Below are 21,146 nucleotides of genomic sequence, written 5' to 3'. Positions count from 1 at the left end.
AACAAGCAAAAGGGTTTTGGGACAACTATGTTAATTTTAGATTCATTTGAACTAGAGAGATTATTTTAAATTATGATTCTGGTAAATGTGATAGGAAAGATTTATATAGAAGCAGTTTTCTCTAGATGAAATTCTTAATGCATAATAATGCATAAACATGCCAGGCAGTTAAGTAATCCCTCATCTAAGAATAGAATAATGAATAATAACAAAAAAAAACCAAAAAACACCCCAAACTAAAAAACCAACAACAAAAAAAAAACCCTAACTAAAAACTGGAAACAAGCTATTGATCAAATTTTAGGTAATCCATGTTACATAGCTACTGTCTGTGACTATGCAAGTTTCTTCATGGACAGAGGTTTTAACAGCTTAAGCTGCTTCTAAAATAGTTTCAGGGGAGATGGCAGTAATGTTTTAGGGTTCATTAAGGACTGCTTGTTCTGGTGTTTACACAGACAGCTGAGATCATAAATGCCAGTGTGTGTGATGGGTTCTTTATGATAAGAAAAAAACCTGACTGCCTCAAAAGCTGTCATGAAACAGGAGATTAAACAGATTCATCTTCTTGAAGAAAGCAGCAGCAGAGGAGAGATCCTCTTTTTCTTACTATTTTCCCATCTCTTCCATCCTTCCTCCTTCCCTGTTTTGTTAGCCCACATCTCTGTTGAGCCTAGAGCACCCAACCCTCCCCCCAAATGCCATGGAAGAGCCATCATGTTTGTAACTGAAGCCTGCAAATTCCTGAAAGGCTGGAGAGTAAGGGAGTGGAATTCTGCTCAGGCACCACTTTTTTGAAAAATTTTGAGGGGAGAACATGAGTAATGAAGATGATAACAGTGACAGTGAGAAAAGAATGTGAGTCTCTGTCCATGACATAATAGTTTTAAGAACACTGCTCTGCTTGCTGATTTCAGGTAAACCTTGAGTTTCAGCCTTGCCTAACTGAACTTCTTTGTTCTCTCATTTCAAGTGGGAGGTTGATACACAATTAGGAGGATCTCCACCATCAGATACCAGTTAGAAGAATCCTTGTTTCTTAAGTCAGAATTAGAATTGCAGTGGGAGTGTGTCAATGGGAGTTACTCTGCTTAGCAGTTTCTTCCTGAAATTTTGGGGCTTTCTCATCTTTATTGTGCATTTATACAGAGAAGTTCTATGATTTTTTACATCTGTGGGTAAAAGAGCAGGATTTTGGTTTTTCTCTCGGACTGGGTATTTGGTGGTTTAGATGCAATACTAAAATGCAAGTTTGGCATGGAAAATGTTTCTTTGAAGCAAAGGAAGAAACAACTGTTACTGAATGAACCAACTTCCTGAGAAAAGCCATTGTCAGTCACTGGCTGAGAGAATCCTCTTCTCTGTAGACATTTTTGGTTATTTAAAGGTTCATACTGGGAATTTACTCTTGAATCTTGAATGCAGCACTTCAGCCTGTATTTCTAGGGTATTTTTTTCAATTGTGCTCCAGGTAGTAAAGCCATGTATGACAATCTCATTTTGCTATCAAATCTTTGAACTTTTAGGTTGCAAGATTCCAGTTGATGGAAGATGTATTTTGTGTCATATATTACATGTGTCAGTATTGTGAAAAGCAACATGATCTGGAAGAAATACATGCAGGACTGACTCTAAAAGGTCTAATTTCTGGTCTGTGCTTTTTCCTTGCTCGTTGGTCTTGCCCACGGGAAGATGGAAGTGTGTATGCTGTACGTCTGGTTTGTGAGTAGTATTAGCTTGGATTCCTGTGTTCAAGGCCCTGGGCAGTCAGTGATCAGAGAGATGGTGCTATCCCTGAGACCCAGGTTAACTTTACCTCAGTGCTAAGTGTTTTAGTCTATGGCAGAAAGATACACATTGTAAAAAATGAGATAGCTATAATTTCTGTGATAATGACCAGCTCATGTTAATATTCAAGTTAGTCATTTCCAATTAACAGAAAGTGTGTTACTAAGTATTTTCATACTAGCCTGACTTGAGGTAGCTATTTTTATCATTAAGGCATATGGTTTCATTAACTTATTAGACACTAGTTGACTCACACCATGAATCCCTTATTTGGACTTCAGAATCAACAGACCACTATGGTTTCCATCAGTGTAATTCAGAATACCAAATTGGCTTCTGAGAACTACAAGAATGGCTTATATTTCCACAATCAAAGATGTATGGGAGGCAGCTGTTCCATAATGGCAATGTACCTGTTCCTTTGCGTAGTGAATAAACTGCAAATGATGTAGATCTTCATCTGAGGCAAGGTGGGCTGGAGCAGGTTTTAGTGAACACTGAGTTAGCCAGGTCACAGGACAGAATCTGCCTGTTGGAGGGGGTGTCCTTATACACTCAAGGTTAGCCTGGTGTTCTGGGCACTCTGAAAACAAGTGTCCTTGGAGACTGTTGGCCTTGGAGTATGAGTTGGGATCTCTGTTCAGGGAGTCAGGCAGTCTCTTCAGAGGATCTTTCCCTTGAACTGTTTTCTCCAGAGATTTAAGACAGGACTAGTTGTTCCATAGCTGTATTAATGCATTATGCACTACTTTCTTTTCCTTGCCAAGGCTTCTGCACAGCCAAGCATGCAGAAGTGTACATTATGTACTGAATTTTAGTTTAGGCCTAATATATGTATATATGTATGTATTTTGTAAGGTGTAAATTGTAATCTGTGACACTGATCAAAAAGGTGGTTGTCTTGAGGCACACATCAGATAAAATCATTGCAGCTTAATAAAAACTTACCCCCTGTATACAGTGCAGAAAGCAATTCACTCTTCTATGAAATGTGAGATACAGAGGCTTTATACTTGTAAAGCCAGGCACATTTTCAGCATATCTTAAGAGCAATATGACAGAAATAAAGTAGGCCCCAGTGAGGCAAGGTGTATATTTATAATGGCTGTAACAGTGGGGTGCAACAACTGGAAAAACACTGTGACACAAGGCCTGAAACATGGGCAAGAAATGTGAATTAGTCTCTATTGTATGTGAGGAACCAAGAGAAGTTAACAGATCATCCCTGAAGGGAGAAGCTACCAAGTATTCAAAGTGTGACTCCTTTAGGTGTTTACTCAAGGAAAGTCATGAGGTTGATAAGCAGTGGCTCAGGTAAGATAGCTGACATAACAATGTTATGGACAGTGTTGTATACATGGTGTTTACCTGTTCCTGCCTAATCCAGGATGAAACAAAGCAGACATAAGCATTGGAATCTTAGAATAATGGTACAGGCATGTTCAATAGGTTACCATCCTCCAAAAAGATAGATTTAGCCTGTTATTTGTTGGATTCATGTTGGTTCAAAAGGGATTTAACTCAGCTAATCGGCTTTTTTTTCTTTGCTTACCATCATGCAGTAGAATAATGACTGATTGCAGTAATGTCTTTCAGCAGCTCCTTATTACAAAGAAATACAGCACTGATTCTGCTGTACACAGATCTGGGAAGAGAAAATACCTGACTTGGATTGCAGGACAGCAGATCCACTGAAATGTTGTGTCTCTGACATGCCACAAAAACAAGGCTTGGGAATTTCATAGTTCAATTAGTAATGTGCATTCCATGTGCTACTCTAGAACCCTTATCAGTGCACTCTCCATTGAAAAAAAAAAAAAATAGACTGAAAAAGAAGGGACTATGCTACCTGAAGTAAGGCTAATGTAAACTTGAACTCTTGAAGGCTTTCCACACACCATTTTCTTTTACAAGCTGAAATTTACAAAGTTATTAATACCATTTGCTATTCTGACTAATACTTTGGAAATGGCTGAGCATTTGGAATTTATGTGATGTATGTACAGGTCATGCTTATTTTGTTTGGGGTTGTATTGTTGGTGTATACAATTTAAGTTGTTATCTATGTGGAAAGAGAGGGAAGCACGGTATGGTGCTTTCATGTACTGCCTTCAGTCATAAGAGATACAGTTTACATGTTGTGCTTGAAAAATCCCCCTCTGGCCCAGGGATGAAATAGGTCAAACCTGTGCTCAGTTGTTTTTCATCACTTTAGTCAGTTTGTGTCAGGACACCAAAGGCTGCACACAGGAGAAAATAAATGAGATGACAGATGAAGCCTGCAATTTTTTAGGATGGTGTATGCTCGACATGTATCTCTGCATAACCCAACCAAGGCTGGAAGGAAGCTAATCAGTTCATTTTGTATTCAGTATTGACAGCAGTAGGTGTTCTTATGGGGAACAAAGATAATTTCTCCTTTACTTGATGCTCATTTTGGTTATTACGAAAACTTGCATATGCAATAGAATGGGAGGTATCACACTGCTTGGTGGTGACCGCAGCTGAAAGCCATATACCTTCAGGTTGCCTAAAGGAGTGCCTCAGTGAGGAAATTCTAATATTTTTCCTAAAATATTTGTTGTGAATACAATAGATTCACAGTCGGAGAGTGAGGCTTCTCCTGTGAAACGGCCACGACTACTGGATGACAGTAATAACAGGCCTGAAGAAACCAGTCGATCCAAACAGAAGAGTAGACGCCGATGCTTCCAGTGCCAAACAAAACTGGAACTAGTACAGCAGGAACTGGGATCATGTCGCTGTGGTGAGTACTGCTTGTCAATCCAGCTTTTGAACACAACCATGCTCAGATCTGTGTCACACATGGAATACAGAGAACACTTTTTCACCTTGCAGAGATGCTTTAAACAGAAGCTATAGCTTCCACTGGTAGCAAAAAGTTATAATTAGTTCCTGTCTAATTTACTCTTTAAAACTTTGGCCTTCATATACTGCTTTGTCTCAAGAGATGCCACTCAATATTAATGAATTTAGCTTCAGAAGTCATTGTAAGGCAGGAGGGGCATCATACGCCCTTCACAGGAGAGGAAGCACAAAGCAAATCAATAAATATGCAAAGATAAGAAGTTTCTATAGGGAGTAAAGGAACATAGGTCAGTATCTGCTTCTGCATGCTATAATTACATTAATATTAAAAACTTAAATCCAAAAAACCCTCTAATTAAAAATATTTTCATTCTCACACTTAGTTTGTGGGGGAAGACTTTCTAGTTCACCATACAATTAAAGTCATCTAACTTGGCTTTTCCAAAGTTGATGACCCTGTTCAGGTAGTTGAATTGAGGATAATACCATACAGACAGCTAATTTGGGTTTTCATATTAAACACAAATAATCTTTCTGAAACAATAATTACTGTGACTAGATTCCAAAGGAGATGTGCTCTCCTTCATGAAACAGTTGCGTTCTTAACTGGTTTAAATGTGCTCGTTAGACCCAGTGATAATGCATGTGGTAGTTTTATCTGCTAATTATTTTTTCAAATAACCATGTATTGAAGGCTGCATTGAACTCTCAGACAATGCCTGTATTGGTACATTTGGAGAAGTTTGTTTCAGTTACTCCTTTGTGTTTCAGGCAGGGGATGATTTCCAAAGAATCTGCACAGATGATAGGTGCATTTCATGTTGCACCCGTGAAATATAAAATCTTGTGTTAAAACCATTTTCTGGAGAGATGGCATGTTCTTTTGAGCAGCACTGTGGAGAGGAAGGGTGGGATAAGGTAGTTATAAATGGAATTAATCCTTTACTGAATACCAAGTGCCAAGTGAAGAGAAGCGATAGAAAACTGCACACATTTTGTGTTGTGCTTTGTTCTCTTCTTAAGCATCTGTATGTCTTCAGGCTGTAGAGATTACTGTTGTGTTGGACTCTTTCAGACATGAGATAGACATTGTTTCTATATTGGAGCACTGGCACAGAACTAATATACATTATCTGTGAAGCCACAAAACATTAAATCAAAAGCTGTAATGTTGAAATTCTTGTTATGAAAATCATGTGTCAAGATACTTTGAAGTGTCTGGTAACATTTTTATCAAACTGAAGAAATTCAGGGTTATCAATGACACATTTTGGTATGGCTCTTTCTGCTCAGCGTGGTAGAGGCAAGAATTTCTGCTCCTGGTCTGCTGTTGTCATGTATGCACCTACTAAGGCTGCTTATGGGCACCTGGCTGAAATAGCAGAATGGTCCCTAATACTGGGAGCAAAAGAGTTTGAATTTTGGGGTGGATTGGACAAATGATTGCTTAACCATTATGTATCAACCTTACATAGCTCCGATACTGCAGAATGCATTTCCTGCATTCTGCAATATTGGAGCTATGTAAGAGGAATTAAGTTGAAAGCAACTTTTAAAAAACCCTTTTATTGATCAGTAATGTTTTTAAAATTATAAAATAAGACCTGCCTTTTTTTTCCCTGTAAACTGGATTACAGATATATTTGGTTGGTTCCTCTCAATTTTTAATGAAGTGGTTCCATAATTCAATACTGTTGCAATATAAATGTTGTAGGAATTACTCTTTAATTTTCTTCTACTGGACATATATAGCTTTATGGAAATACTTCTGTTAAAGTTCATAAAATATGTTAATAAAACATGAACTTGAAAAAAATTCTGAATTCCTCAGTAATAAGCAAGATGAAAATTTGCATTCCTGCATTACATCCTATACAGTTTATGGTTTGTATTATCATTTTTTGTTCCATACTTTTATTGAGAAAATAGAAGGCAGGTGTTTTATTTCCACATGTACAAAAGGTCTGAAAAAACTGGAGATTTTTTGTTTCTGTGCAGTTACAATGTTTCATTAATATTGTGTGTAGTAAAGGGTGTGTTGTCTGTGCTCTGATGTGATTTGAATGTGTGCATACCCTGTGCCACTTAGATTTAATAGTCAGATTAATAAGAAGCAAGCAAAATGCTACCACTGAGCAACACAGGACACCTCAGCTTCACATCACCGAAACTGCTTTACCAATAATCAGAGCATGCGGCTCTGGTCAGTTTTAAAGAGAAACCATGCATGAGAAACCATTCTAGATTGCTTGCCCTACTGTCTATACAATTAGGTTGCACAATTAGGTCATGAATGACACCCATTCAAAAACCCTGGGAGGAGTTGATGGAAATGCTGTAGAACAAATCTGTCAAATTCTCATTTGTTTAACATATTTCCTAAATCCACACATGACTGGGTTATCCTTTTCTGTCCTAATGTGAAGCACAGGTCATGATGTGTGGTCAGGTGGAGGCAATGAGATAGAATCAACTGATGTAAAATAAGCACGTACACTCTTTAGAAGTAATGATCAACACAGAACATTGTTTGAGCTGAACTTTGAACCATTGCTATTAAATTCTTGGTGTCTTAATCCTGAACTGAAGCAATGGGAAAAAATGGAGGAAACCCCTCCGAGTTTTAAACATTAAAAGAAAATCTGATATCAGGATCAGTAAAAAGGAGACATCATCTTCAGAATGACAGATGTGTGGGTTTGCTTGGATATAAGGAAAAAGAATTTAAAGCATAAAAATGTTGATCCAAACTGTGTTAAAATCCAAATTAACTCCACAGACCGACAATTTAATCATTTGTTGTTGCATATCTTCTTGTCCCAATGTTAAAAGTACTGGAAATCATCTTACTTTTTGATGATTTGTCCTGGTGAGTCCTCCAGAGAGGCTTTCAGTTAGACATAGTAGAAAATTAAAAATGTTTAATGTAGACATATCTGCAAATACTGATCCAGTTAACTGGGACTTGTCCAAGAAGGCACATCTTTTTTGGAAAGGAGACAGACAGAATGACTGGTGCTTTACACTGGCTTGGAGATCTTTGGGAAGCTGCTGTATTGGCTCTCCTGTGTCCTGTAAGCCCTGCCCAGAGAAAGGTGATGCTGCTGAGCTCATTCCCTTGACACTGCATGGAATTTTAGACAGATTTGACAAAGCTGCAGGGCTTTGCTGTGAAGAACAACAATTGACAACTGAGAAGGGAGTTCCAGCAATTCAAGTACAACATTCATCAGATGTAGAAGGATTTGTTTTCATACACACTCTCAAAATCTTTTTTCATTCTTCTTCCACTCTGTTAAAGTACTAACTTCTGACAAGAAATTCACATCTCATAAATAATGCTTAAGAGCCATTGCTCATGTGTTATGAATTGTGATGGGCCTTTTTGTAGCATTCTATGCCCTGAGCGGGAAGAACAGAAGATGTCATTTTCATTAAATTCTAATGAGGTGCCAATTAAAGCTAAGGAAGGAACTCAGAAGGGAAGAGTCACAGAGCTCCCCTCAATCCTGTGCCCTGGGGATGTCAAACAAGTGTGCTGGCAAGCCTCCTCTGAAAGTTCCAGTAAATTACTAACTCATCCAGAGCACAAATTCGGCTTCCCTTTGATCTTCAAAAGAGCGATTTGTAAGACGAGTTCTGAGCATTTTCATACAGCAAACTGGGAGAAGTGATAGGAATTGTTAATTGCTGATGCACTTTGCAAGCTTCAGTGAGAAAGAGAAATTTTAAAATGAATTCTCATTTTAAGCTTCTGACAGAATAACCTTTATATCAACACCACTAAAAATCAGCTTCCTGTGCACTGTTTGTAGGTGACAGTAAGAGTAGGCAAGTCCTGCAGACAGCAGTGTTCTCTAATTTTGGCTGGATGCACCGTCCAATAGTTTAGTGTCTTACAATGGATAATGATTGTATTGAAATAATTTTTATTTAGTATTAGATTTAGGAGCCAGTTTTATCATCAAAGAATTGCAGGAATCATATTCTTTCAGTTACACTTTGTTACAGCATTTCTGCAAGCACTCTGAAATCAACTGCCTGTGATCCTTGATCTGAAAAGGAAGTTGTCACAGTAGTATCATAGCTGGGTGGTTACCAGAGAGTTGCTTCAATACTAGGGACAGTGAATGTGTGAGTGGAAGTAGCTATAAAACACTGAATTATGGAAATATATTGTAAAAAATGCAGGTTGATTAGTTGCAAATCTATAATTTTTAATAATAATCTATTGCACTATAAATTTCTAGGCCTGCTCTTAATTGCTTGACTAGATGTATATTGCTACTAAATAAAGTTGTGTACAGTTCTAGAAGACACTGAACAGTAAACTTTTAATCTATAGAAATTATTTGCACAGAAAGCAAAATTCAATTTCTTGGAAGAGGCTTACAATTTTACAATAAAAAGTAGTTCTGCTGCCAGAACTGGTCTGTAAAGCCAGCACATGGAAGTCTGCAGTGTTGTTGGAATTGCATGAGACATATGAGGATATTCTAGATAATCAGTAAAGGAATTTTAAATTTGTCATGTTAGATCCACTTCTAGTCAGCCGTTAAAGAAAAATGAGTGTCGTGTGCCAGCTCTGCAGCAGCTTCTGTGTAGAATAGTTTGGTGTTTGGGGTCCACGTCCCTATAGGTGTGTCCATACCTTAGACTCCATCTGTCTATTGGCAGTCAGGGGCCCTGCAAAGCAAGCCAGGCTTTAGCTTCCAGTAGCAGTGCCATTTGTTTGTGTGCTTCTCAGATCGGCATCATAATGTTTTTCATGTTCTTGGGCCAGAGGAGATACTTAAGAGGATGGGAAGACGTTGAAACCTTACAGCTTGATCACATTTTGAAAATAATTGCTCAGTCATGTTGCATTCTGATCAAACACTTGCTAGCCATACTTCTTGCCTGTGTGGATAAGAAAGCTTTTCTTGGAATTTTGCTGGCCTAGGTTATGTCGTCTTAAAAATGAGATTCACTTAATAAATTATAAAAAGAATTTAATATAAATAAAAGACAATTAGGAGACATAAGAAATAAAGCAAAGGGTTAAAACAGCCGGGTGCCTTGGCGCGCTGCCAAGAGCACACCTGGTATCCCAGGGATCTCCTTTTTATCCCCTCCTTGCTGTGAGGGGTTAATGCATATTCAAGCATGTCCCCTCCCTGGTTCCGCCTTCTTGGATCATGCTTTTCACAGTTTTATTTTCTGCTGGTCAGCATATATTTTTTGCTGGTCATCATTATTCTTGCTGGTCAGCATTTTTCTGGAGTTTGGTTTCCTTTCTTTTTGCAAATGGTCAGGGCAGATAACAGTCCGGGGCCAGTCATCCTTCCCCTGAGGACAGATGGGTTTCATATCTTCCGCTGATAACAGTTTGGCCTCTGTTGTTCTCTTGATAAGAGTTTGGGCCCCACTGTCCTTGCCCTCTGGGGTTTCCTTGCCTTGTACCTAGGAAATTCTTTTAAGCTTAAGACTTGTTAGCAAGAAAAAAGTACATACATAGCTAAAAAGTATTTAACATATAATATTCATCTGTGAAAGCCAATATCACAATACAAATTTATAACAAACCCCTCCTCTTCTTTTTTTTATAAATCATTTGGCTTGAGCAATAATTCTTGTTTTCTAGCTTCTAGCACTCGTTCATTTATTCACAAATCAATTTAGCTTCTTCCAACAGATTTTTTTCACATTATTTTGTTTTCTTAATACTATGATTTTTTTTTTGTTTTTGCCATTCTAGATGTAGCTAATTTCAGGTCTATAGGCATTTGCTATGCTTTGAACTATATTGGTGATCAGCCAAATTAAACAGGGGATTAAACAAAGAAGAACTATTAAACCAGCTGTAGCACTGCTACAAGGGGAAGAAGCTTAGCTTCTTCTACTACTCTATCCCCAATACATTATCCCATCAATTAGTGGTCATTACTGATTTTCATTTTTGAACCGGCACATGGGCCATTTTTCTGATATCTTTGGCAATATCTAGAATGGCATTTTTATTGTCATTGAAAACAACAATCTTATGTATTAATTTTTTTCACAGAACACCCCTTCTTTTAGCTAATAAATAGTCTAAAGCCACCTTACTCTGATATATTGCAGCTCTGGCTTTTCATCTCTGACTGGCTATTAGTTCCATAGCCCCAGCTGTTTTATTGGTTATGATTTCTACAACAGCTTGGAGTTTCATAATGCAAAAATTGGGGTTCGATATCCCCAACTTCCATCTTGTGCCCAAGAATGTTTCCAATATTCATTTCTCATCTCCCCATTTTTGAGGTGCTCAAAACCATTCTCTTTTATTTCTTTTTAGGACCTCCAAAACTAACACCCCCAACTGATTTCTGTCTCGTCAGAGTACAACTCCCCTTCCATTGCGAAGGGAGCTTTGGGTATGCACTTTTCTCACATATCCAAAATAAGCCATCTGGTGCCTTCCAATAGTCATTTTTCTGTTGATTTATATTTTCCCAAAATTTAGATATTTCTGGGATTCCAGAGTAAGGATTTTTCCCTTTACCATTGCATCTGAAAGTCTGGTTCGATTATCATATACACAATTCTTTTCTTTTACTTTTCCTTGAGTCCAATACAGAGTTGGCTCCTCTGGGATCCACCATGTAGAAGTTCCATTACTAACCTTATACCTTTTACAGGGAGTTTTCCCTATTTCTTTAATAAATTCCTTACCAGTTCGACATAAACATTCTTCCCCTATCACTGTTGAACTTAGAATCCATCCTTCTGGTCGAGTCCCCCCTCTTATATTGGTCCGGTTCCACTTAAGGAGTTCCACCGGGCCTATGCTACTACCTTTCCATGGCCATTCCTCCGTCACCAAGGCTCCTCCACAGACCCAGCAGTTCGTTATGTTAAGTTCTTTACTTATCCTCTCCCCTAAATCCACAAACCGGTTTTTCCCTAGTCTTGAGATATCTATTTCCCCTTTTAATTGCTGTTTGAGCCTTGCATACAGGTCCTGACATGAGGTTAAGTTAGGTTCAGGTTTCTGTGTTGGTTTTATCTTTTTTCTTATCACTTGCTCTTTTATCAAATCTTGGGTCTTTCCCTTGACCACCCCCGTGAAGCAAATCCATTTTTCCCCTTTTGGGCAAGTGCTTCCCAATCTAGTACCACTGACTCCTAAGTTTTCTGTGATCCAATATTTTTCCCATTTATGTATACAGGCACTTAACTTGGATGGGTTATAGCAGTGACTATTGATATTGGTGTGGGTAATAAGAAAGAAAACCTGGTGTCATTCCATGTAGAGCTTTTGATAGCATTTGTAACATGGCTTTGCTGGTGTCCCAAAAGGGAAAAGGATAAGTGACAGAAGAAGGAATAATAGGGGTCCAGTATGACTTACACCCCCACCAATCCTGCCTATGAGGTTGCAGCTCACAGCAGGTGTTTTATATTCTTCTCGGTGGCGAGTTGTAGTGGTCAGTCTGGTCTTGCCCCCTATTTCCTTGTCACTTCCTCTTTTGTAATTTCCAAGCAAATTTCTTTTGACACCTTTTAACAGCAGTTTCCCACCGTTCCTCAGGTACTTCCCACTCAACACGCACTAGTAATTTCCCATCTGTAAAAAAAGTTATCATTTAAGTTATTCTTAATAGATTTGGCACCGAACACTTCCTGCAACGAGAGGCTTAAGTTTGTGAACCATAATACCTATTATTCTCTAATTTAAACACTTATATTTAATCCAGATAGCATGTCCCGTATTGGGATGATTTAGACAAGGTATATGATGTGGCACTGATGGAAGTTGTGGTTCTCCCCCCCTCCTTTATACAAATCACAGGCAAAAGCAAAAATATACGAGGATTTCCTGACCAAAACAGCCCCAGTCCTCCTGTTTGGAGTGGGATTTTTCCTCCCCAAGGTGGATATTGAAAGTGTCCCAGAACTTGTCCAGGCAGGACTTGAAACTACTGATACAGGCTTGGTCTTACTTCTCAGTTAGGCGTGATTCTTAGCTCATTCCTTGGGTCATTTGGATTATTTCAGTTCATTACCGCCGGCCTCTATCCAAGAGTCCAGTTTGTATCACTCTGTTTGGGTGTTACAGTCCAGTCCTCAGGTCTTTTGATCTTATTGGTGTGAATCCAACTTCACTCTTTGGTCCAGATTGCAGCTTCTCTGCCTTAATTATCAGTAGTACCTGAAAACAATTTCTTAATAACACAGGGAGAATGAAAACATCACATCAAAATTTTCCATCAGTATTCTTTAAAATTCTTGGGTTAAGCGAAATTTAACAGTTAACATAGGAGCCAATCTCTTTCTGCGTATTCAAATTAGTTAAACAAGAAAGGCTAGGTTAGTTTTGACTTCAAATAAATTACATTCATTACCTTTTTACCCTTTGGTTAATATTTACTTGTTTAGCTTCACAAACTTCTTTTATCGGTTTCTTAGAACAAACCCCTTCCTTTTAACAACAAGAGTAAAAGAAAGAAAGGGAAAAAAAAATAAGAGAAAAAGAGATCTTATTTCAAGAAATTAAACACTTTGATGAGGTTTTCAGAACCTAACGAGCTAGACTACTTTTGCTTTGGTCTCATCATACACCGGTCTGTTTCTTCGTCCTTTGTTCCGTTCCTTCTTTCCCATTCACAGCAGTTTTTCAGGTTATTTCTCTCTCCCCCTCCTGCTGCTGCAGCTCTGGGCCGAGCAGGCTGTTTCAGCAGCTCGCTTTGCAGGGAGGGCCCATAGGCTGTCACTTGCGTGCTGACCCTGGGGCAAAGCTCGTGTCCCCTCTTTCCCTGCTGTGCCGTCCCTTCACACACAGGACTGGCATGTTCAAACACACTCAGCTCCCACCACAGCCGAGGGGCAGAGCCCGGAGTCCACAGTGCTCTGGTCTGGGGCTCGTCTGCTGGGCCAGCTCGCTCCTCAGCAGCAAACCTCACCCAGCACCGCTGCCAGGCCGGCGAGCACTCCCGGCACCTCGCACCCCTCGAGACCCCGGCACAGACACGGCGGGTCCCGCTCCAGCAGCGCCCCTCACGAACTGCGCTCTGCACCCTTCACATCGGGTGGGAGAGGACCGGGAGCCGCCACACCGGGCCCCGCTGTTCGCCACCCACAGGGACCGGGTCCTGCTGCAGCCGCTTTACATAAAAGCAATAAAACAACACCTAAACCTAGCAACTCCTAACCCAGCGCTCCAGATACTCCTAACATCTCCTATTTCGGGCACAATTCTCACCTCTAATCGCGCTTGAAAGTTTTTTCTCCTCACAAGCCAGTGCACTCTTCGGAGCCAACAAGACACTTCTCACTCTCTTTCTAAAAATCTTTACAACTCTAATGAAAGGCATCGCAAACCTCTCTCTCTCTCTCTCTGCCACTATCATCTCGCACTCTTTACACCACATCTCTCCAGAATCTCCACTACACAAATTACTTTGCTTCAGAATCAACTACAAAATCCTAACACCTCCTTTTTGGGGATCCTCCCCAAAACCCCAAAGGCGCTAGACACAGAGACCAGTCAGCTAAGCCAGCTACTTTTACCAACTAAAACAAACCTGCAATTACTATTTCTACTGCCTTGAACAGATCTTCAGTCAAGCTAGAAATGAAGACACAGACATCATTCTTCTCTAAATTTTCTTCTACAAGTACAAAGGAATCCATCTTCACACAGCTGCTTAATGTGAATAATCTCTAGTGTAACTTTTTTTTTATGACAAGATATGATCAGGTCTTTTATTTTTACAGGAATTTAGATACATTGACAAGTTTCTGACAATACCTTTATGTTTCAACAGTACTTGCAGCTTATATACTATGAACAATCTATAGCAAGAACCAGTCTTACAATTGTTTTCAAACTCTTCTTTCACAAAATAAGACTCATCTCTAAATTAACACATGTACTTATTAAAATAGCCCAAGTTTAGAGTCTCCACAATTCTCTTCTCAATTTGAAAGACTAACAATTTTAATTCTAATCTTTTAACTGGGTCCACTTCTGCTTCTGTAATAAGCACAGCTGCAAAACAACACAAGCACTCCTAGAGACATGTGCACTTTCTTGGCAAATTCAAAAGAACAAGAAATCATGGCAGTTCTGAGCCTGATCTTCGCTTAAACACACCATCACAATAACTCTTTTTAGAAAACATCAGAGAGATGATCAGCATTTCATATTGTGAAAAGAGAGACAAAATAATTTTCAGCAGCAGTAAAAAGATTTACAACAATCCATAGGATTTTGCTTTTAGGCTGGTACCAGGTTCTGCTGTTAAGAACCATGGGCTGTGCTCATCAGCACGGGACACAAACAACATTAGGGTTAACCGCTCTAACACTTATTGACAACCTGATAAGTTTTCACCTTAAGAAGTGACTACTATGCAAATTACTGTAACTTGCCTTTAAAATTAAAATCAACCACTAAATTCTACGATATTCACTAAAGTAAAGAAATTGGAAGGCATACTAAGAAATGGGTTTGTTCTTCTACAAAATAAATATTGCAGTCACTCAAGAAAAAAAAAAAACAAACAGAGCTTACTTCTTTTTCCACTTTCTCCCAGGATGCATTTCTTGGAATTCTTCTAAGCTTCTCTCTAAAGCTTCTCTGCTCTTCCTGAAATCTCAAATTTTAATCACCGACACAGCTTACTGCTGCAGAAGCTTACAGCACTATCATACACGGAATTCTCTCAGAACCCGGTAAAACAAAGGCTTGCAACTTGCAGCTCCCTTGGTTTGGAGCTGATACCATACGCCAGTACTGCTCCATATCTCACTCACACATCTGGCTAAGAAAAAGCTCTCTGAGACAGTTTGACACCAGTCTTTACTCTCGGAATCACAGAACTTAATGTGCCTAAGGTCTCATAAGACCCCGGCATAGAAAACCTGGGTCCCAGAGGGACTCACCTGGCTCTCTCACCATTGGGCATGTTCCCGGCCTGTTTCACAGCTTCAGGAGGTTCCAGGAGTCACTGAGAGCTCTTCTGATCCCCCTGTGCCTGGAGCAGGGAACCCGAACCAGCATCTGTGGTTCAATCCAGCCTGCCGGCAGCCACCTAAACACAGCTCTGCGGCTTGAGAGCTCTAAAATAAGTTTAAACAATCCAGGGGCACCAAGACTTAGACGGCCCCCTGCCCTCACTTTACTCAAAAGGGATGAGCTGAATTCATCCCCTCAGGGCACCCTCCGTGCCTGATCTTATCAGGGTTCGGCCCGACTCACCGCCGGCCGGAGCTCCAGGAGTTCCCTTGCACTCCTGAGGCTGACCCGCCCCTCCGTCCCAATAGCTCGGCAGGGAGTAGCCCTGGGAGCACAATCTCCCAGGAAAACCTTTCACCGCCGCCACAGTGGGGCAAAAAAAAGCTTCTAAAAAAACCAAAAAACAAACAACTTCAAACGCTGAATCACATACCAGCTCACCAAAGCGATCCCTCCCCCGCAAGCAGCTCTTGTTGCCCGGGGGGGAAGAAAGGCGCGGAGGGACCATCACCACAAAAGATAACCTTGGCTTTGCTCTGAGACCAGACCCGCTGAGAACAGATTTGATACAGCACCCCCACGGCTCCTGGGCTACAAGCCCCAGTTCTGGTTTGCCCCCACCCGGGGCTCCATGACAGGAGCTCGCAGGGAGGAAGCGAATCACTCCATGTGTCCCCATCGTGATCTAGTCCCTGTGGAAACATCGACCCGTGTTCACTCTTACTCCAGCACAGCACAGGAAACCTTTCCTCTTTAGCAACACAATTCCAAAAAAAAACCAAACAGACTTTAACGCAACAATCACACCTATTTACGCATTCTCACATCTGTTCATTCAACTCCACCCAGTCACAGCAAGACAATAAGGTGCTCTTTACTTCCCAGTTACTTGTTAATATACACCCATGGGCACTGTAATATGTCAAATATCTCAAGTTTCTTGGATTATTCCTCAATTTGGCAGTTTTAAGTCCAAATTTCTTGGATTTAATCCTCAACTTGACAAAGTTTTAGAGAATCCACATTTTACTCTGTTTTCCCAGTGGATTGTGCCAGGAAAACCTTGGGCTCCCTTTCCTGAGGGGCTAACCCCTCCCCTGAGACCCAGTCCCAGTAACCCCGGGGGTATCTTGCAACCCCCGCTTCCCGCTCCCCCAAAGATTACTTACAATCCGTCTTCTTCTTTGGGTCTTCGTGCACAAGAATTATGGAGCAAAAATACCGCGGTTTTTAGGGAGCCTTTTCCCCTTTCCTTTGCTTTATTCCTCTCCTTCTTGTCCTCGGGGTTTTGACCTGCAGCCGCTTGGCCCACGCTAGGAGAAACGGAGCGGGGTCTGCTGAACTCAGCAGGGGCGCGCCTGTTTCCCCGTTCTGGATCTCCGGTGGTCCTAGAGGTGAGGTGCTTATCCCAGAAAGAGCCCCCAAAATTCTTAAAAACGAGATTCACTTAATAAATTATAAAAAGAATTTAATATAAATAAAAGACAATTAGGAGACATAAGAAATAAAGCAAAGGGTTAAAACAGCCGGGTGCCTTGGCGCGCTGCCAAGAGCACACCTAGTATCCCAGGGATCTCCTTTTTATCCCCTCCTTGCTGTGAGGGGTTAATGCATATTCAAGCATGTCCCCTCCCTGGTTCCGCCTTCTTGGATCATGCTTTTCACAGTTTTATTTTCTGCTGGTCAGCATATATTTTTTGCTGGTCATCATTATTCTTGCTGGTCAGCATTTTTCTGGAGTTTGGTTTCCTTTCTTTTTGCAAATGGTCAGGGCAGATAACAGTCCGGGGCCATCATCCTTCCCCTGAGGACAGATGGGTTTCATATCTTCCGCTGATAACAGTTTGGCCTCTGTTGTTCTCTTGATAAGAGTTTGGGCCCCACTGTCCTTGCCCTCTGGGGTTTCCTTGCCTTGTACCTAGGAAATTCTTTTAAGCTTAAGACTTGTTAGCAAGAAAAAAGTACATACATAGCTAAAAAGTATTTAACATATAATATTCATCTGCGAAAGCCAATATCACAATACAAATTTATAACAGTCGTGAGAAGCTACAGTTTCTTGGAATTCATCTGGCCTAACAGCTGTGCGCTCACTGATGCTCTTGGGGAAGGCTAGTGTGAGCACAAACCTCATGCAGAGGTGAAGGCAGAATGTGGTGGTTTGTAATTTTAATTGGTGAGATGTTGGCAAGTACTGATGTCTGTCTGCTTTTTGATTGGAAGGGATGCAGTTCACAAGTTGCCTCTACAGCAGTAAGACTGAGCCAGGTGTTGAAGGTTAGGTGTCCTTTTTTTTTGGTTTTGTTTTTTTTGGTTTTGTTTTTGTTTTGTCATTCTGGCCTGCCCGGGGAATTTTTACCCATTATGTGCTGGGACAACCTAACTACCGGTACTTGGGGGGGGGGGGGGGGAAGGGGGCAGAAAAGGAGGGTGGGGACAGTTTTTATCTGGCTTTCTTCGGCTTTGGGGAAGGACGTTCGTTTTGCTGGGTCGCGGGGCTGCTGCTTCTTCTTCTCCCCTCTTGGTTGGTGGCCTCTCACTCCCTGCCCTGCCGGGACGTGTGGCAGTGCCAGCCACCGCCGCGGAGCTGCTGATACACCTCAGCCACCGGCCCAGGATCTCAGCTCGTCCCTGCTGTTTCCAGCCGACTGTTCCCCGGAGCCCTGCAGGAGCACCGGGACTGCCTGCCCGAGGGGTTTGTGAAAACAAAACCTCTCCTCCATCCCGTCTCAGCCGAGAAGGCTGTCCCGCGGTCCCTGGTTCTGTGTTCTTGTTACTGCTGTAGTTATTGTTGTTTGTTTGCCTGATTATACTAGTAAAGAACTGTTATTCCTATCCCCAGATCTCTGCCTGAAAGCCCCTTGATTTCAAATTTATAATAACTCGGAGGGAGGGGGGTCTACATTTTTTCATCCCAAGGGAGGCTCCTGCTCCCCCTAGCAGACACCTGTCTTCTAGAACCAAGACACCACGAAATAAGGGTCAGACTTTGCCGCTCAGACAGAGAACCACCTCGAGATGCTGAGCGCCTGGAATTGAGGATGGAGCACATGACCTGTAACATTTTTTTAAAAAATCCTTTTTCTGTTTTTCTTATTCTGTTGCATTTCTTCTGTATTTTTCTTTCTCTTCTTGGATTTCTTAGCCTCCTTTGGACTGAATTCTTTTGGGATCCTCCCTCGTGGGGAGCCCTGCTTATCTCAGTTCTTATGATTTGAAGAAAACTCCCGAGTTCGTTAGAATCTTGTTTCTCGTGTTTATTAAAAGGTCATCATAGAACTTGACAGGTCTTTCTAGGCTGGCTGCACAAGGTTATATTTTTGTAATCTGGTACATTTTTTTCTTCTGATGGTACAACAAGGCCTTGCGGCACACTTCGTGTCTGATGCACAAAATGGCTCCGAAATACGCAGTTCTTTTATCTTTATACCTATTTTTACCCAATTAACAATAGACACATATATTATTTTTCTTAATGACCCAATGACTTATGTGCTGCACTGCGGCATTTTGTGTCCAATCATTTATTGCTACCCAAAAACCTCTAGGAGAAGAACATGAAGAAAGAGGGGACAAGAGACAACATCCTAAATCCTCCATCTTGTCTCTTGTTCTCTAAACTAACTTTTCACCCAGTGATTTAAGAAAACTCTCTAATTTACACACACTTTTAGCTTTTTCTATCTAACTTTAACAGTTGTCCTCATGTATCACCATGAAAACATGCTCATTAATTTAATGTTACATGAAATTCATTGTTTTTCTGGATCTTAGAACTAAGTATCAGAAACAAAGGCACACACTGTATCTCAGACTCTAACATGACCCACAACAGACTGCTCTTTGAAAGGGCATAAATTTCCTTCCTAGTTACTGTTCTTATTTTTCCACACCCCTGTTTTTAGTTTAATTCTTTATAAATAATCTGTTGAAATTATTTTCTTGGAGTTACTGTTGGTTTATTTTGTTTTGGTCTAAGCACAGGGATAAGAGGGAGAGAAAAACAGACTCCTATCAAGCACCAGCAGAAACAAAATCCATCCACACAGTAGAGACTTGTCTTAGTTTAGGGCAAATTAGGAAGGAAAACTCCAAATGGGGATTTCCCCAGGGAAATGCCCCTCCCCACTAACTGGTCCGGGAAAAGAAAAAAAATTCCTTAGAGAGAAGTGGAAAAAGCTGTTTATTTAACAGAAATTGAGTAATATTAAATAATAAAACCTCTTGCTGTTCGATGGGATGGCAAGTCTAGGAAGAAAAGTCCTTTTCATGTGGTGTAGCTCGGCTCGCTCAGGTTCTTATCAGTCCCTCCGGCGCTGGAAAGTGCCGAGGCCCAGGCCCCGGTGGGCCACAGGCGTGAGCTCCCGGGGTTTGGCTGGGTGTTCAGTCCAGAGCAGGCTTGCACAGATCCAAGAAAATTGGGAAAAAAAACCAAACAAAGGTCCAGGGAACTCCTCTGCCTCAGCTAGCTAAAACTAACTAAAAGCCAGAGAGAAGCTCTGTCCCGCTGTCTGTCCGTGCTGCAGACACCACCGTCCAAGAGCGGGATGTGTGGGAGTGATGTTTTTCCTTAACACAAACTGTGCGCTTCTTCTTCCCCCTCTCTTGCTCCCAAAGCCAGTCTTAAAGGTGCAGAACTTAATATATAACATAAACCAGACGATTGGGGATACCAGTATCATAAAGTCACCCCAGGACATTCCACCCCTTATCCCCATATCATCAACTTATTATCAAAATTAATATATATATATTTTAACCCTACAACACATACATTATATACAGACAAGGGCATTTATTCATGATTTTCACCTAACCATCAGATCTCCCTGAGGTACACATTGTGTTGTTCCATCTTTCCGCATTATCCACCATGTGCAACCCGGTCCTTGAGCAAAAACAACTCCACGAATGGGTTTGTCTGTACTTGAAGTAGAATTGATCCAAACTGTCTTTCCTAACAAACCTCTGAGATGTACTGCTGGGACTTTGTCTCCGTCTACTTTATGCAGGGGCTCGGATTGGGCTGGGCCTGCTCGATTGGTGGAACCTCGGGTATTAACTATCCAGGTGGCCTTTGCTAGATGTTGCTCCCAATTTTTGAAAGATCCCCCACCCAACGCTTTCAAGGTAGTCTTTAACAGTCCATTGTACCTCTCCACTTTTCCCGCAGCAGGTGCATGGTAGGGGATATGGTACACCCACTCAATGCCATGTTCCCTAGCCCAGCTGTTTATAAGGTTATTCTTGAAATGAGTCCCATTGTCTGACTCAATCCTCTCAGGGGTGCCATGCCTCCAAAGGACCTGCTTTTCAAGTCCCAGGATGGTGTTCCGGGCAGTGGCATGAGGCACAGGGTAGGTTTCCAACCATCCAGTGGTGGCTTCTACCATTGTGAGCACGTAGCGCTTGCCTTGGCGGGTTTGGGGCAGTGTTATGTAGTCAATCTGCCAGGCTTCCCCTATCTATATTTGGACCACCGCCCACTGTACCATAGCGGCTTCAACCTCTTGGCCTGCTTGATCGTGGCACACGTCTCACAGTCATGGAT

The 21,146-nt window shown here is 41.2% G+C and overlaps 1 protein-coding gene across 2 annotated transcripts in view; it reads left to right on the top strand.

Moving 5' to 3' along the window:
- The window catches only part of ZFAND3 (zinc finger AN1-type containing 3), a 161,512-nt gene that overhangs the window by 119,871 nt on the left and 20,495 nt on the right, over positions 1–21,146 (top strand). For both annotated transcript variants that reach the window (XM_088053245.1, XM_088053246.1), the window contains exon 6: positions 4,385–4,555. In XM_088053245.1, coding sequence (XP_087909371.1) covers positions 4,385–4,555 — 171 coding nt within the window. The remainder of the gene's footprint in view (positions 1–4,384; positions 4,556–21,146) is intronic.

This window comes from Pseudopodoces humilis, chromosome 3 (genome assembly GCF_049639895.1).
Source record: "Pseudopodoces humilis isolate 2021_Gansu_Grassland_sample_001 chromosome 3, ASM4963989v1, whole genome shotgun sequence".
In the NCBI taxonomy this organism is placed as follows: Eukaryota; Metazoa; Chordata; class Aves; order Passeriformes; family Paridae; genus Pseudopodoces; species Pseudopodoces humilis.
This window is presented reverse-complemented; position numbering and strand designations above follow the sequence as displayed.